At 38.6% G+C, this 17,822-nt stretch overlaps 2 protein-coding genes across 5 annotated transcripts in view; one reads left to right on the top strand and one right to left on the bottom strand.

The window, feature by feature from the left end:
- Positions 1-1,338: 1,338 nt before the first annotated feature.
- Positions 1,339-11,226, bottom strand: znf16l (zinc finger protein 16 like). The gene is made up of 3 exons (XM_042400877.1): positions 10,230-11,226; positions 6,352-6,576; positions 1,339-4,051 (listed from the first exon to the last, which is right to left on the bottom strand). Exons 1-3 carry the CDS (start codon positions 10,978-10,980, stop codon positions 3,345-3,347), a joined length of 1,683 nt encoding a protein of 560 aa, XP_042256811.1. The 5' UTR covers positions 10,981-11,226; the 3' UTR covers positions 1,339-3,344.
- The window catches only part of LOC121889144 (SH3 domain and tetratricopeptide repeat-containing protein 1), a 27,262-nt gene continuing 20,301 nt past the window's right edge, over positions 10,862-17,822 (top strand). For 2 of the 4 annotated variants that reach the window (XM_042400872.1, XM_042400876.1), the window contains exons 1-4: positions 10,864-10,941; positions 13,109-13,220; positions 13,499-14,812; positions 16,765-16,836. In XM_042400872.1, the coding sequence (XP_042256806.1) occupies positions 14,698-14,812; positions 16,765-16,836 (187 nt within the window). In that variant the 5' untranslated portion in view covers positions 10,864-10,941; positions 13,109-13,220; positions 13,499-14,697. Of the gene's footprint in view, positions 10,942-11,283; positions 11,369-13,108; positions 13,221-13,498; positions 14,813-16,764; positions 16,837-17,822 lie in introns of those variants that run through there. The other 2 variants (XM_042400873.1, XM_042400874.1) reach the window with 2 other exon arrangements.

Genomic DNA, 17,822 nt, shown 5'->3' with positions numbered 1-17,822 from the left:
TTGCAGGACTCATCATTCTTCTTGTTGCTGAAAATAGTTCTTTATGACTCTAGCTGTATGCTTGGCGTCATTGTCATGTCATGAATAAATTTGGGACCGATCAGACACCTCCCTGATGGTATTGCATAATGGATAAGAATCTAAACATCTAGGGTGCCTGAAACTTTTGCAAAGTACTGTATGTGACACTTAAAATGGATTCTAAAGGAGACTGAAGAGCAATGCAGCAATGAAGACTATAAAAGCATGTATAAGTTACTAAATATGATATCATTTGTTCATATCATTCATATCATTCTTATTCAGATGCAAATGAACAAAATACAAAAATGTATCTAAAAATTTATCTGAAACTAATATGAAGCTTCAGCGTCCAAATGAGTCAAATCAAGTAGATATCTTTCAACATTACAGTCTTTTTAGTGCCAAAGTCCCTCTTTTTGTTACTATACTTCCACCTGCAGCTCAACAGGGAAACACTGTCTGAGGAAACACAAAGAGGGAATTTGATGCTAAAAAGATTGTAAATGTGTCAGATATCCAATTGATATGACTAACTCAGACTGCTGAAGCCTCATATAAGCTTCACATCAACTTTTAAATCCATTTTTGCACAAAATAACTGTGTGGACACACTGTGGATTTTGGCCTCCATCACTTACATTGAAAGCACATTTGAGGGGGATCTTTTAATATGAACAGGAGGAATGATTACAGTGAGAAAAACCTCTTTCACTGTTCATATGGACACCTGACTGTTGTTTTAATACACACTTGAAATATCGTGAACCTGTCCTTTAATTGCAGACTGATTTTAAAAGTCTGCCTAAAGTCTCAGTAAATGGAAGCCAATAGATGGCTAGAATGGTAGAAAAAGAAGCAGCATGGTTTGCAAAATGGTTAACTGTCATGTAAAGTTAAAAACCACAATTTGAGTAAATAACTAAAACATGCAAACCAGTGGAGTCACCATCAGCAAAATGTACTTGATTATCAAAGTAAAACTACTTATTATGCACAATGACCTGCATTCAGTAAATTGTTATATTATTGATGCATTAGTGTGTAAAGAACATTGTAATGTTGTATGTGGGGAAGCTGATTTTAACTGCTTTATTTAGTTTCTGGAACAGTAAAAAACAGAAATGTCTTGTAAAAATTTTAATCTGAAAAGTTTATTATTAGTTAACATGTAACATGTAACCCTCTTATATGTACGTAAGTGTACAGTAAGTATAAAGAAGCATTAAATGTTAATACTACAGTTAAGTACAGAATTTGAGTAAATCCGGTTTACGCTGTTATTTGTTTAAAAAAAGAAAAACACACACTCACTGATGATATTCAGACAACTGTTTATTTGAAAGCAGATTGTCAATGGTTAGCATGTCACATCCACAGGTTTGGATAAGTTGCCATTTTCTTGCTTTTGTCACAGTCTTTCACACAGCGCTGAGATCCAGGAAGTCATTTCACACACAAGCGTGAGTAAATCAGTACACGGGTCACTTTTTCTAATTTAGAAAACACACCGGACATTTTGGATGTTATTTTCTTTTTTCTCTGTCATCACACAATTCTTAGTCATCATACAAGCAAACATATAAAATGACCAATATACAGTCTGTAACAGTAGATTACACTGGTTAAAAATGATATGATAAACTTTCTGCTCTACACATAGCACCAAGCAGCATCAAGATGAAAGTAAACCCAGAAGATATTTTAGTTGCAGTTGCACAGACGGTCCACATGTGGGTGATAGTATCCCACCACTCTGTTAGCAGGTCCCTCCCATCGGCACAGAGTGAGGTCATATGACAGGGCATCCTGGAGGCTCAGCGAGTGAAGGTGCAAATCAGCTGTGAGTGAAATGAAGGATTCAAGTATGGCGTAGGACCTTGTTAACTGTCCTCTCCTGCTGTCTCTGAATCTGTCTTTAAAAACAATATGCTCATAATGCAGACCCCAGATCTATTCAAATGCTTTCGTTGCTACTTTCACCAGGCTTTCTTGTTCAGTCTCTCCTGCTTCATGTCTGAAATACTGACTTTAGTGCTTTATTTTCTCTAGATAGTTCTTGTGCTTGAATTTTCTCAAATTCCCAATCCGTGGTGCCCTGTTTTAAATCATATATGTCATCTTCTCTTCAACTCTCCAAGATTACACGTAAAACCTTGAGTGTTTTCCTCCTTTTTCCTATTTTCCTCACAGCCAATCTGAGTGATATAAAAACCTGCAGAAAACTGAAGTGTCTTTCAGATAGTCGCTCCAGTACAGACTGATATGAGAAGTTGCCGGTGTGGTGCAATCATGACTTCCAGGATGCTCCGAAACCTTTGAGCCACTAAAGGAAAACTACAGTTTGTTACAACTTGGGTTTTATTGTTGTATCTCTGGCCATCGAGTCTATCTGTTATAATCGATGATCAGACAGGTTAGAAACAAACCAACAACAGGTTAGTCAAACTCCTTTGGAAGAGAGAACAAAGGCATAACATTATCACCCAAACTGTCTGTTGTAAACGTCCATCAGTTTACAGACCAACTCTGTACTTACTATACGTCCTCACACAGTTTTCCTCTTCAATGAGGGATCATTAGCAGGTGTTTCACTTTCAGTTTGACCTCAAAATTAAAGTTTAGATGAATAAACTGTTGGCTCGTTTGCAACCTTTCTGATCATCTGACTGCTTGTGTTTCTTGGGGCTAGAGTTAGAAATGATTGCCAAATTTTAATTAACAGAAATTATCCTTTAATATACACTATGTGAATTGAAATAAAACGGACCTAAACATACAAAACGCATTAAGTTTTTCTATGAGCTTATGCACCGATCCCATCCAGTCATAAAAAGGGGAAGGTCTTCCTCTGGGGCCTCGATTCACCTCCCCTCATGATGACTTTGACATGACCTAAAAAACACAGTCTGCATGCTTTATCTCATTTCCATGTTGTGCCTGATACAGCTTTTTAACAAACGATCTCAACTCAAGACAACTACCTCCAACTCCAAAGTTTCCATGCTCAAGAATAAACCTCCACACTCACCTTTCAAGTAGACCTTCAGTTGAGATTGTTTTGTCAAAACTACCGTTTATAAGATTAAGATGATAGTTTCCTTGATGGTGGAGAGGAGGTGAAATATCATGAATGTGACAAAACAGGAAAGCTTGGGCAAAATCTCAGAAAACCCGCCCCATTCCCCAATTCACCTGCCCACCTCCCGCAGTGACAGCAGACAGCCACACGATGAGGACGCATCTCAGATTGAGCTCTATGTCTGTTTTTGACGTACGCTTTGACTTTGTCAGGTTGTCAGCTGTCAGTGAGCTGTAGCGGATTACTGTGCTGGTGTGCAGCGGTGGCTCTTGTAGGTGCCCAGGTGGCGGAAGCTGCGTCCGCACTGCTGGCAGCAGTAGGGTGTGGCTCCACTGTGGATCCTCTGGTGGGTATACAAGTTCCCCAGCTCCTTAAAGCGCCGGCCGCACTGCGGACAAGCGTACGGGCTCTCACCGGTGTGCACCCGCTGGTGTCTCTTAAGTCCAGAGAGCACTGAGAAACCTTTCCCACACTGGGGGCAGGGGAAGGGGCTCTGGGCACCGCTGTGGACCAGCCTGTGGCTTTTTAACCGGGCTGCATGGCGGAACCTCTCCCCACACTCTGGACACATGAAGGGCTTCTCTCCGGTGTGGATACGCTGGTGCTGCCGCAGGTTGCCCAGGTAGTTAAAATGGCGGCCGCAGTCCCCACACTCATACCCGCCCTCGATTTTAATCTCCTTTTTCACAGGCCCCCCTCGCCGACTGATGCCTGCACCAGCCCCTGGTCCTGCGCTACCCTCATTCTGCCCACCTCCACCCCTCCTGGAGTCACTGCTGCTGTCCCCCATGGTGGGTGCAGCTGCAGAGGTGGACTGCAGTGCCTGCAGAGATTGGGCACCGGTTGTGTCTGAGTGTATCAGTTTAACATGTTCCTCCAGGAACACAGAGTCAGGGCAGAAGGTTCCACACAGAGAGCAGATGTAGGTGTGGCTGGGGAACTGCTGGCCTGAAACCACAAACATATAACATTTAATTAGTCACTAACAGCACATTCACAAGTTCAAACTATGGCAAACTTCTTGGTTTGTCATACAGACTGACCTTACATAGAGTTATGTGCTGTAATTATTTCTTGACAGACAACAGCCAGGTGGTAATGACTTTGCAGAGACTTGTTGTCATTGTGGGGTTGCCAGGCAACCATTGCAGACGAAGCACAGAAGTACTGGGTGGAGGGATAAACTTTCGCTGCAGCTTGTGTTATTGTCAGCCTATGTTTTTGTATTTTTTGCTTGTGTATTTTTCCAAATATGTGTTTTTGTTCAAGATCGTGCACAGGGATGTATATTATGAGACTTTTCCTAGTTTTTCTGGTGCTTGTTACATTCTTTGGGCTTGGGAATCAGGCCACTGGGAGCTGTGAACAGCTGATTGCTGTAATTAAAAAATAAAGTAATTTCAGTGTAGGTGTTATGGTTGTATGTATCGTTGTCGTAGGGCTGCAACTAACAATTATTTTCATTATTAGTTAATTGTTATGTCTATAAAATGTCTTCATATATCTTTTTTGTTTGTCCAACAGTCCCAAACCCAAAGTTTATCAGTTTACTATCATGTACACTACTTATTCAAGCGTTTTTCTTTATTTTTACTATTTTCTACAATGTCGAACAATACTGAAGACATCAAAGACGACCCCATGAAGCTGGTTGAGAAAATTCCTTGAGTGTGCAAAGCTAATATCAGAGCAAACAGTGGCTGAGGAATCTAAAATATTAAGATATTTTAGTTTGTTTAACATGTTTTTGTTTACTACATAATTGCATATGTGTTATTTTATAGTTTTGATATCTTCAGTATTGTTCTACAATGAGGAAAATAACCCTGAATAAACCCTGAATGATTAGGTGTCCAAAATGTGACTGGTACTGTATGACAAAGAAAGCATGACATGATCACATATGAGGCTGAAACCAGCAAATATTTTGGCATTTTTGATTAAAAAATTACTAAAACCATTACGCGATTATCAAAATAGTTGGCGAAACGTCCTGTAAACGTCCTGTCCTGTGTGAATAAAGCTGTGAGGAACATTAATTAAATTAAAAGAAATGGCTTTTGAAGAAAAAAAATGTTTCTATTTCTCAAAATAAGAAATAAGAAAGCAAAAGAGAAAAGCATCATACAAAGTTTCGATGATTACACATCTTAAATTGAGTTAAACATGTTAGTTGGCGTTGCTAACTCGAATGATCAAAAAGTGAGTATATAATTTTTTTTAGTTCAGCCAAATGTGTAGCTGATATGAAATATTTTCAAAATATGAATAGGCTCAAATCCTTAAAAAATGCATGTCTTCCTACAAAATGTATGATCCCAAAGTAAGTGGAAGGAGTTGATGTCAGAGGGGGAGATGCTGGCAGAGAATATTAGATCAAAGAGTGAGGGTTTGACTCAGCTGTAAACAGGGTTGGGTACCAAACTCGTACTTTTAAGTGTACCGACCAAACTACGTCGGTACTACCAAGTACAAAGGTGATAGGTATTGTGTTCCCTCCTAGTTAACACACGTGCACTTGAAATTTTTCTCCTGTGTTCCTGCTTGTACTTTCAGATATCAGCCTTATTTTACTGTTTCCTGATCGCTTTCAGCCGTACTGGAGCTGTGTTAAGTTACCGCTGATGAAAACATTTCCTGAAATATAAGAAATGTAGCAGCAGCAGCACTGACAAACTAACAGATAGCTTTTATTGTGAAGAACTTATAGGAAATGAAGTGTGTTCATCACTGAGTTAGCGGAGCTTTGTTAGCGGTGCTATTTTTCAATAAAAACAACTCAACACAACAAAATCTGGAGATACTTAGAGCTCTTTGTTCAATGAATCAGTTAGAAATACTGCAGAGAGGAAGAGTACAAGTAGAAACAGCCACATTGAGATGTTTGATGAAGAGGTGCAGACGACAGGCAAACAGCACATCTCCCACAAGTAGCCTGAACAACTTACTTTACCTTGTTTATTATTAATATATTAGTTTATTTTACACAACAAAATGTTCTAAATAAATAACAATGTTAAAATTGAGAAGTTTGAACTTATTTTGTACAACTGAAACTACATTTTTGTGATTACAGAGAGAGTAAAGCAACGAAAAAAGGCACCATTGTGAACGGTACCCTGATGGCTACATGGTCACATGACATTACACCAACATCCATCAATCTGTCTTTCAAATTTATTTCACTTTCAGTCTTGTTTTGGTAGTTCTGACCCTTATTTCTTCCCCTTCTTCCCGTTCCTACCCACCTGCCTCGGGCCTGTCTGTGCTGCCCTCCAGGGGACTCCCACCCTCCCCTGGAGAGCTCTGGGGCTCCATGGAGAAGTCAGGGGCCTGGACATGTGAGAGCGGGGCCTGTGTCTGGTCCAGCCCACCACCCCCCTCCCTCCTCGATGACTCATCTTCATCATCATCATCTTCTTCTTCTTCTGTCTCACCAGTTGGGGTGTTGTCACTCTCTGGCTCCTTCATGACTTGGAACAAATAAAAGAAAAAAACATGAAGGCAAACATTTGTACTTTTGAGAGAGCAGACAGTCCATACCATATCAACTAACTGACTGCAGATGAAGTATGACTTTATGAGCTGTTCATATTATACTTTATATAAATAAAGGAGCAAGTACGAACAGCAAGGAAATTATGCCAAATTGTGTGAATCTGATGTTCCTGTTTTACAATCATATCAGATACTTATCCTCCTTGTTATCATTGTATGGAAGCTCATTGCTGCCAGCAAAAAAAAAAAAAAAAAAAAAAACCTGATGAAAAGTTGGGAGTGATAAAACTCATTTTAAAAGAGTACTCCACTGATTTACCATTGCACTCCTACATCATCTTTTTATTCCATGCACTCTTCTTCCTTCCTAAAACCCGGCACCTGCAGTACCCACAACGCAACTTGACTGTTTTTATAAGATTTCATACAGCTCCCTCTTTTTTCACAACACCTGGAAACACATGCTGATGTGGAAGATCACTGGAGTTCCCCTTTAAGGCCGTATTCAGACCGAATCAGGCGGTGCGGCGTTGAGCCACAGGGTCGAGCGGAGGTGTGTGGGGGGGTTGTGGGCGTGTTTATTTGTGCTCTAGAACGTAACCGCTGTGAAACAATCAGAAAATAACCTTTTATTGATCTGATTCACCGGCTTTCTTGCTACCAGTGCTCCCTCTCTTCATTCACTCTCTAGCTCGCTCGACCACAGCTGCTCTCTCTCTCTCCCCTTAACTCTTTTTTTAAAATGAGTCAGGAAGCTGACAGCAAAATCTAACTTTACTAACGTTATCACGAAACAAAGAGAAATGTCCTCCCTTCGTCCTGGTAACGTTTTTGCGCTCCCTCATGGCAGAGTTTACAACTCCGGTCAGTCTGATCTCCCACTGTGATTGGTCACTGTGGCTGACGTTGGGTTGCGTTTCTCCAAAAGTTGACTCTGGCTCAGCTTTCTGGACGCAGTCCAGTGCAGCGCCGCACTGGCCAAAACAGCCACAGCCGAGCCACACTACCAACATTCAAATGAATGGGAGAACTGACGTTTTCGCCGCACCGCCTGATTTGGTCTGAATACCGCCTAAAGGTCAAATAAATGACATTGAACCTCACTGGATGACAGCAAACAACTTTTTGCTATGTAAGGATATAGTGGAGTAAAGGCAACTTGAGCAGAGAATGAAGTCACACTCCCTCTGTGTGCATTGTTAGCTTCTCTGTTCTTTGTGTATTGACTCATGCCCTTGAGTCAAAATTATGAGTCAAGGGCAACACACTCTGGCGGCATCCTGATGCACATCAGGGCGTGTTGATGCGCATTTACTCGTCAGTATACAGTGCTGTCCCATTTCCCATCATCAACGTGCATAAGAGCAGCAATTTTCTCCTATTTGCTCCATGATCCACACATTCTGGTTACTGTACCCTGACTGCTTCTTCTAGAAGACATACTTCGATGTGCTGCACTCTCAAATGACGCCACCATTACTGCAGTAGCAAACTGAACATATTTTCACTGACAGTAAAATCAGAGATTTTTGGGTTAATCACACAAACATCTGTCTGACCTCCATAGTCTGGATGTGAAAATGTATGTATGTATGGAGTAACTCATGAAAGCCAGCAGGAATGCTTTGCTAGCTTACAATTTTTTTCATTGTAATCAGAAGAAATGCACCATTTACAAAAATCTGAAACACATGATATTGTAAAAGTGGAATTTCAGAAAACTGAAAGAGTAGCCAGCTTATGAAGGCTCATCATCAGCTTTGTGTAGGCAGACCATTAAAGTCTTTGGCCGTGTTTACACCTGGTATTAACATCTGTCTCCAGTGATCCGATCACAAGTGGACAGCTCTAAATACAGGTGTGAACGCACCCAAGACGCATTAAGGACAGATTGAGATCCGATCACTCAAACCACATTCAGAGGTGGTCTGGGCCGCATGTGGCCACATTCTTTTAGTAGTGTAAACGCAATGCATCCTGGGCCACACTGAAGGACCGCCTATTCAACTGATGTCCTCTATTTTCCGGCAGACTAGACACAGGACCCTCCATCCAAAGCTGTTCAACTTCTTTGATAACAGGATAAACAAATTATTTTGTTTTTCATGTGAATTAAAAACGTAATCCACTTCCCGTTTTTTCCTGTTTTTCCCGTTCCCCTAACCGGTTTTCCTCTTCAAATCGGCAATTAGAATAGAAATTAAACCATTAATTTTCCGCTTGTGTGTCTAAAAAAATATTTCAGAAGCTAAACGTTGCTGGATAGTTTCCTCTGTCCTGTCAAGTTGATAACTACAGTTTTTAGTTTTGCCATGCTGCTGAGCTATAACGGAGCTCAGGATTTATCAGGACAGCTGCTTTACTCCAAACAGTATCAACCTGGACTGGACTGTGTGTGTAACAGCTGACCTACGGGATGTGTAGAAGAACACGGAACATTAATCAACATTAGATCCTGTCAGCGTGTCCGAGATTTAAATAATCAATGAAGTTATGCTGCTGTGTCTTGTGTGTAAATGTCTCTCTCAATGGAGAGACACAGCTGCGGGGAGATCGCTGCATATAACTCTCTCTCTCTCTATGTATATATACATATATATATATATATGTATATATATATATATATATATATATACATATATATATATATGTGTGTATATATATATATATATATATATATATATATATATATATATATATATATATATATCCTGAATATTTACTTCAGCTTTGGACGGAGCAGACTCCGGGTCCCGTCTTTGAAAACAGAAATGATGTCTGTGTTTATTTGCATATAGAGCGGGAAAGAGAGATCCCATCACAAGTGGGGACACATGTGGAAACGCATGTTAATACCAGGTGTAAACAAGGCCTTTTGTGGTCCCTGGTTGGTCCATTTACTGCTCAGAATGTGATGGAAACATGAGATTTTAATGGAGATTTCTAAGTGTAAAACTGATTTCATAGAGCAGAGGCTTGTGGATTTTACTTTTTTTTTCTTAAGTGTCACTTTGTTGTTGGAGATGCTGATAACACCACAGAACAGCAGTCTGTTAAAACTGGACTATAGTTTGTTGAAAAGTTTAAATTATATATATTATAGCCTTAATTTTAATGGCATTTGATGACTATAATTTCAAGATGTTACAGGTTCTACATGATCTCTTGGGCAGGTGTCACCATAGTGATGGCAGCTTGTGTACGTCAGCCTACAACACAGATTTGTTGAGAGCATGTCCAGTGTGTGCTAGGAGCTCCACAACGCAGCCAATGTCTGCTGCACATTTGTACCTCATCATTGAGGCTTACTATCTAAAACTTTGCCTCACTAAGTCAAAATAATGGCAAAATACTTACCTCGTAATTTTAACCTGAAAGTTAAGAATTTTGACTTAGTATCTCATCATTTTGATTTACCTTTTTTTGATTTTTATTTATTTTATTCCTAATGTTTTCATGATTTTTGTTTGTGTTTGTGTTTTGTTTTGGGGGGGGGTTTGCAAGCGAAAATAGGCTTACACACACACACACACACACACACACACACACACAGTGCATGTCTTAAAAAGTGTTGTGTAGGAACATCTCCATACATACATACAAACCTTATCTCACTCTCTGTGTTTACCTTTCAGGTCTGAGGAATACTCCATTGGTGCTATCCACTCATAGTCATAGATGCGTTTGCTGCCAGAGGGGAGCATACTGAAGATGTCGTCTGTGGTGGACTCGGAGTCTCCGTGTCCAGGCCCGGAGCCAGCCATCCCGCTGTCCGGCCACAGGTTGAGGGAGTGCGGATCTGGCTCTTGGCGAGCCTCCCTGTCGCCGCTGGCTTGGCTGCTCTGGTCTCCGTCCATATCTGTACACCCCCTCGAGTTCTTATCTTTCATGAGATAGTCACAAATAGCATCTATGTTCTCCTTCTTCACTCCGGGCATGACAGCTTTGGCTCTCCGGGGGTCAGCGCTGTTGTGTTTGGTGCCGGAGCTGAGGTCTGGCTTCCTGAAGCCAGCCTCTGAAGACGGCTCCATGCTGGTAACGCCGGTGAAAGGGTCCCTACCGTCCCTCTGGACCGTGTCCAGTCTCGCCTTTAACACCTCAATTTCTTCGGTTTTCTCGCGTAGCTCCATTTTCAGCACTCGTACCCTAATGCTGACCATTTTGCGGATCTCAGACAGCGCTGTCTCCAGCACCACAGTGATGTTTCTGCCGAGGTGCTCGGTGATGTCGCTGACCGAACAGAGCAGCTCCTCGTCAGGCTCCAGCTCCAGGAAATCGGCGTCGGCTCGGTTCGCTGACCCAGGAGGCTCCATGAAGGCGCCGTGGAGTTCAGGAGACAGGTTTGTGTCAGCGAAATTGTGATTTCTTTTGCGACTCATAGATTAGCTCGGCTAATGAGCTGTTCTCAGAAGAGTTTTGCTAGCTAGAAGCTACTCAGCAGGCTAATGTTTGGGTGATGCTCAAAGACAGTAACAGCTAGATAAGTTTGTCAGCGTTAGAGAGTACTACCGGATATAAAAGTAGTCAGCCTTCAAAACAAAAGCATTATCATGTCGAACAACTGCCTGGACATAGAAGATGTCAAATACAGTTTTCTTTTGGAAGCAAGACATGAAAAAACAGTCGTTGTTATCAATAGACATAACAGATTTCAGGAAACGCTCAACAGAGTTGCAATAATGGCTAAATTCGGCAGAGTTTAGAGCAGCTTTTGTACATAGCGCCCTCTAAAGTATTCAGCAAGAAACGACTTATGATAATTATATGGTACTACATTCTAGTAAGGCACTCTTTATAACGGATTTATCACAATTAACTAATGGCTTTATTAACAGTTCATACATAATTTACTTGATACGTTTTATAGATGAGTTATAAGCCATAAATAAGAACTAAAACTTGGTTGCCAGGTAATGAAAACTACAACTGGAAGGCGTGTATCCTATTTGGTTATAATGCAGTTACAAATGTTGGTAATCCAGAGATACATTTTCGTAGCTGTCTTACTTTCTATAAGCCATCAGGTCTGCAGCGATTGCAGTGAGTAATCAAGTCATTAATTAAGGGTTTTAATCAAGTCTGCACCTCTTAAAGGACAGGTTCACAGTTTCCCAAGTCTGTCTTACAACAACAGTCTGGAGCCTTAATGAACAGTGAAACATGTTTTTCTTGCTGTAATCATTCCTCCTGTTCATACTGACCATTAGAAGATTTCTTCATAATCCACTTACAATGGAAGTGATGGAGGACAAAATCCACAGTCCTCCTTCTGTGCAAAAATGTATTTAAAAGTTTATCTGAATATGAAGCTTCAGCGTCCAAATGAGTCAAATCAAGTAGATATCTTTCAACGTTACAGTCTTTTTAGTGCCAAAGTTCCTCTTTTTCTTACTATACTTCCACCACAGCTAAACAGGGAAACACTGTCTGAGGAAACACAAAGAGGGAATTTGATGCTAAAAAGACTGTAACTGTGTCAGATATCCACTTGATATGACTAACTCAGACTGCTGAAGCCTCATATAAGCTTCACATCTACTTTTAAATGCATTTTGCACAAAATGAAGATTTTGGCCCTCATTACTTACATTGAAAGCACACTGAAGGGGATCTTTTAATAGCCAGTATGAACAGGATGAATGATTACAGTGAGGAAAACCTCTTTCACTGTTCACATGGACACCTGACTGAAAAATTGTGAACCTATCCTTTAATAAGCTGCTTAATAAATGGATTTTGGTCCACTGGTCCTCAAACAGTCTAACCACTCAGAGGGATTTTTCACAATCTGTCAATCAAAAAATAGTTCTTATCAATGGCTTATATTTATGCATTTGAAAGCATTAGTAGATTTATTAACCACTAATAAAGCCATTAGTCACTACTTATAATCTCTTTTATAAAGGGAAAATCCATTAAGTGAGGTAATAGTTATATTTAAAGACATAATCGATTATTTTCAGCAATCAATACTGGACACAAATTTCTTCCCGGTTCACCGTTAGTGTTTTGAAACACAATTGTGAACTACATTGATTGGCCTGAGGGGGATTTGGGGGATTTGGGTGCATTGTTGGACATCTCAGCAATTTTAAAGCTGCACTTATCAATATTTTTATTTTGTGGGTGGATCGCATAACTGTGTGTAATGTGAAAGGTGTCACTCAGTGATGAACCTTCACTAAGCTTTTAAGTCACTTTTAGCTCCTTGTTTTGGTTTTAAAGCCCACAACTGCTCTTTCATCAACGTTGTTTCTAACAGCAGCAGCAGCAGGCAGCGGTTTTCACTGAAAAAGCTCTAAAAAGCCACTGTACACTTCCTGCCCAGCATTAAATCACAGACAGACACAGTTAGAGACTAGCAGCTGGACATAGTGGAGCATTTAGTAACTAAAGAGACATATATTTTCCTCAGGAGTTGGTAGAGACCAAACCAGAGGAGAAAGAGAGTGAATATTCATCAAGTGGACACAAACTTGACTACAATGTTAATGTTTCTCTTTTTAGGTCTTATAAGGTCAACATTGTGTTGCCATCTTGTTCTACTGCCCCCAAGTGGCTAAAAAAATTCAGAAGATGCAGCTTTAAGTAAATGATCAACTAGTGAATTTGCTGAAAGGTAACTTTATTGCAGTGTTTTAAAATTCTTGACTTTAATGACAACCCATAAAGAAGAATTTAAGGCAGGAGGGATTCACACTCCCACTCTAAAAACTCTTGTACTTTATACCACTTAGTCATCTGGCAGCTGACTTTATGTGAAGAAAAAGTGCAATAAAAAGAGTTATGTGTTATATGACTCCAGACTTTTCAGACACCTTGCAGAATGTGTAGTACTTAAGTGCCAAGCCGTCATCTATCTTGTGATTCTCTCTCCCTGTGATTGTCTGTTTGCAGCTGTTATAAATTCCTCACAGAGGAATTGAGCGGAGGAAAGGAAATGCTGAGTCTGTTCCTGGGATGTTTGAGGGAAAACAAACACGCGCACACAGACACACACACACACACACACACACACACACACACACACTGGATTAAAGCTACTAGCCTGAACACTACACTGACCAAACCCACACTAAAGCAAACAGAGAGGAAAACTGTGTGAGAGAGTTTAAGTAGTAAAAGACAGTGTCTGATAAGTAATAAAGAGGGAAGATTCTTTGCTTCTGTTTAGGAAATAACTCCTGTTGGTTAGGAGCTTTCTTTATGTAAGAGAATGAGTCAAATATGGGCCTCTGCAGCCTGATATACTACACTACTGTCAACCCATTTACTGATTTGGAAAGAGGTTTATTTGTTCAGTGAGTGATTATTAACCTGAAAACTGCAGAGTGAATTTAAGAGGTTTTCAGTGTTGAAATCTTTAAAAAAAATGAAAGAACTGAACTTGATATAAAGTGTTAATATGCACATATACAGCCTAGAGTAACGCATACAGAATAAACATTTAAGAACAGTATAGGCCTGTCAGTGCAGTGAACATCTCAGTCAAGCTAACCAGAGCAGTACAGGAAATCAAGCAAATGTAACTTCAAAATAAAAGAGTATTGTTGATATTATATGATCATCTGTAGTAAATAAACTGAGGTCAAATACAAATATTGATACATAAAAATAAGTTATATTATTCATTTCTTCTGTTTTTGTAATTATAACAAAAATAAGTCTAGACTGCCACCAACATTATTAAAAGAATATTCAGAAATGAAAACATTACAGTTGATAATTATAATATAGTTTATAATTATTGTTCCTGAGTTTATTCAAATATGAAACTCAACAATCTGTTCAAACTCCTTCTGAAAAAAGCTGTAAATTGTTTTATAATATCTATATATCTTCATAGATATCCCTCTTTATTCTGACCGTAATCCTAATAGATAATTGATCTGGATAAATCTATAAATCTATAGAGGAGTTCGTCATGTAGCAACACCCACAGGTCAACAACAACACAGCTATTTTGAAAGAATGAACCGGGGTTTGCTGCGGTGAGCTTGACACTCCTGTCTCCTCTGCTGGAAGAGAAGTTTTTGTAGCCACACCGCCGAAGAGGCATGTGATGTGAGCTGTTGACTGATCAGCCTGTGCGGGGAATGTCAGCCAGGTCGGACAGAGACAGCGGGAGCCGCGAGTACCGGAGACAGACCTCCACTGACGGCCAGCAGCACCAGGACATGGCGGAGAAAACCAGCCGACACAGCAAAACGGGTACAAGATTTTTTTTAAAATAGGCTACTTCTATAATACTACGATAAATCTCAGAGTTCGTGAATGCACTCATGATATCATGTAGTAAATGTAAGTCGTTCTGTAATATATCTCACCTCTGTCAGTTGGTGTTTATAGAAGCCAAAAGTAAACGTTCAGTGGTCAAAACATGGTGTCATTATATGACCACATGATTCTCTTCTTAATATTTTATCTATGTGTGATGTTGACTGAACACTATATACATCCCTTACTACTAATACTTTATCTTTTTTCATGTTTTAAGGCGCCAGGTGCTGCTTGTCTCTGTTTATATCCCTGTGTAAGCAGAACATAGACTGTTTATTAAACTTAACAGTTTAAAAAGTAGTAAAACACAGTTGTAATAATATAAAATATGTCTTCATAGGAGAAATTGTAATTATAATAAACACCGAAATGTTTGTTGTAATTATGTAATGTTTTTTATGTAAAGTTTATTATAATGTCCTCATATCTCATAACTACATTATAGTGTGTTATAAACCATTTATTAAATGTTTATATGCAGCTTATAAATGCTAAATATGGGGTCTCAAAGGAAAGTGTTACCACTTAGGTTAAAATGCAGAAATCACCTTGACATCCTTTCCATTCAGTTTATATCAATCAATTAATCAAATGATCACAAACCCAAATTTGTACTCATTTAATACATACAGTGATGGATTGTAATATATTAAGTGGTTATAATGGGTTTTCTACATGGATTAAAGGTAAGTGGTAAAAACTACTTACAATTTATAAAGTCAACATTACAGCCACCATTTAATTCATTTTCATATTAACTCAGTTATAAGTCTAACTTATCATTTAGTATTTAACGGTGCCAGGAACCCAAATTACAAGAAAAATGACAAGCGCTTATAAAAATTTACAAATCTTTAGTGATAATCACTTATAATATTATTACAGAACAATTCAAGGCTGTAAAAAATATGGTTTCACATTTCATGCACAAATACAGCAGAAAAAGGTGCCTTTTTTATGGTTTGCAAACATGAAAGTGATACTGTGTGAAAGCCCGCAGCCACACTTTACACTTCTCAGCTTGTCTTTACATGATATATAAATGAAGTTATGTTACTATAAATAAAACATGTTCAGTGTATTCACCAATGAATAAACAGATTCCAGAGAGGGCAAATTCAGGGACTCACCTCAAATTTGGAATACATTAATGGAATATTAATGGAATTTTACTGTAATTGAAAATGAACACCCTTTTAGGATATAAATTAAAGGATGCCTTCATGTTATTTTGTATTATTGTAATATTTGTTGTATATTGTATTCAAACATTTTCCCTCTTAAACCATGCAGATAACAAATAAAAACCCATCATCAACCCAACCAGTTTTCACTTCACTTTACTTTGATGGCCATGTGATGAGTTAGTGGAATATGTGACTATTTAATAAATCATTATTAATCAGTAAATTTATGGTTTTAAAGCTAAAAAAAACCCCAGATTCATCCTGCAGATGGAGGGATGAAACCGGTGATCCTCTGATCACTCCTCTAACCTTTAGGCAACTTTATAAGTATTCTATAAGTCAGGTGTTATTAAGTGCTTTGTTCTGTTCTCATGTTAAAGCACTATACTGTATTCACAGTCCATAGTATGTGTTCTTTATTGTTTGTCCATTTCTTTCCTGTATTGGAAAGAAACTTAGTGGAGGCTATATTGAGGCTGTTAAATGCATAGAGGGACAGCCGATTCTGTTTATGGGCGTTTGTCTTTCAGTTTTTCATGTGAAGAAGATGAATGAAGATACATCAAACTTATGAGTTAGTTTTCAGTGACAGTGGACGTATATATGCCTACACTATCCATGTACAATGTATGAAGCTGTTCCAAATTGTGGTTAAATGTGTGTCACTTCAACGCTGTGTCTTCATGTCTGTAACAGCACGTGGTTTCTCCAGAGATGCTGCAAGTCTGAGGAGAACTCTATCAGCATCTGAGGAGAACTTCCCAACAGGTAACTTCATAGCAATGGTGTAGTTTTTAGTAAATCGGCTAAAACATGTAAAACCACTGGTATGTTTTTAAAATAGAATATGTATATATATATATATATATATATATATATATATATACATACACAATTTTGATTCAGTAATAATGCAGGAATCACCTTAAGGCCCTTTCTGTTTTATTTTATATCAATCAATTCATCAAATTACCACAAACTAACTGCCAAACAGTGAATGGCATGGCATAGAGGTAACTGACTATTAACTCCCCATTCCTAATTTTCTCATGATGAGCAGGCAACCCCCCTAAAACTTTCATTTAGGACAGCAAGGCTCATTTTTGCAGGAACGTCCACTCACAAATCCCTTAAAATACCCTTAATGAATTCTTAAATTTACCTTTAAAAACATACCAAACACCTTGTTTACTTTGTCCATTGTGTAAACCAAATATCTTAATTTCAAAAGTTTTTAATTATCAAATGAAGCGTTGTAAGAGTTACACAAGTTACAATTTAAGGTGATATTAAAGTTGATATTTTGATTTTACATAAGGGGTCGGAAATATTTTCAGGGGCTAAATTTGAGCTAAATTAATATATACAGTAATGGATTGTAATATATGAAGTGATTATAATAGGTTTTCTATATGAATTAAGGGTATAAAGGGGTAAAAATGAGAATTTATATTTTTCAATTAAGGTGAAAATTCAGGGTTTAACCCCGTACTTGAAATTAATTAATGGAAAAATCAATATATAATAACTCCACAAGAGTAAATCACCTGAATTTTAATTTGATTGAAAATTTAAGGCTGTTTTAAAGTATAAATTAATGGATGTTTTCGTGTTATTTAGTCAATTGTCTCTTTTTTTGTTTTCTTTTTCTTTTGTATCCTGTAAAAGCTCTTAAGCAGCCCCTACATGTATATACTGCCATATGTATTACAGCCAATTATATGATTTGAACAACAAACATACTGATATTTTTG

This window comes from Thunnus maccoyii, chromosome 22 (assembly GCF_910596095.1).
Source record: "Thunnus maccoyii chromosome 22, fThuMac1.1, whole genome shotgun sequence".
Taxonomy (NCBI): domain Eukaryota; kingdom Metazoa; phylum Chordata; class Actinopteri; order Scombriformes; family Scombridae; genus Thunnus; species Thunnus maccoyii.
This window is presented reverse-complemented; position numbering and strand designations above follow the sequence as displayed.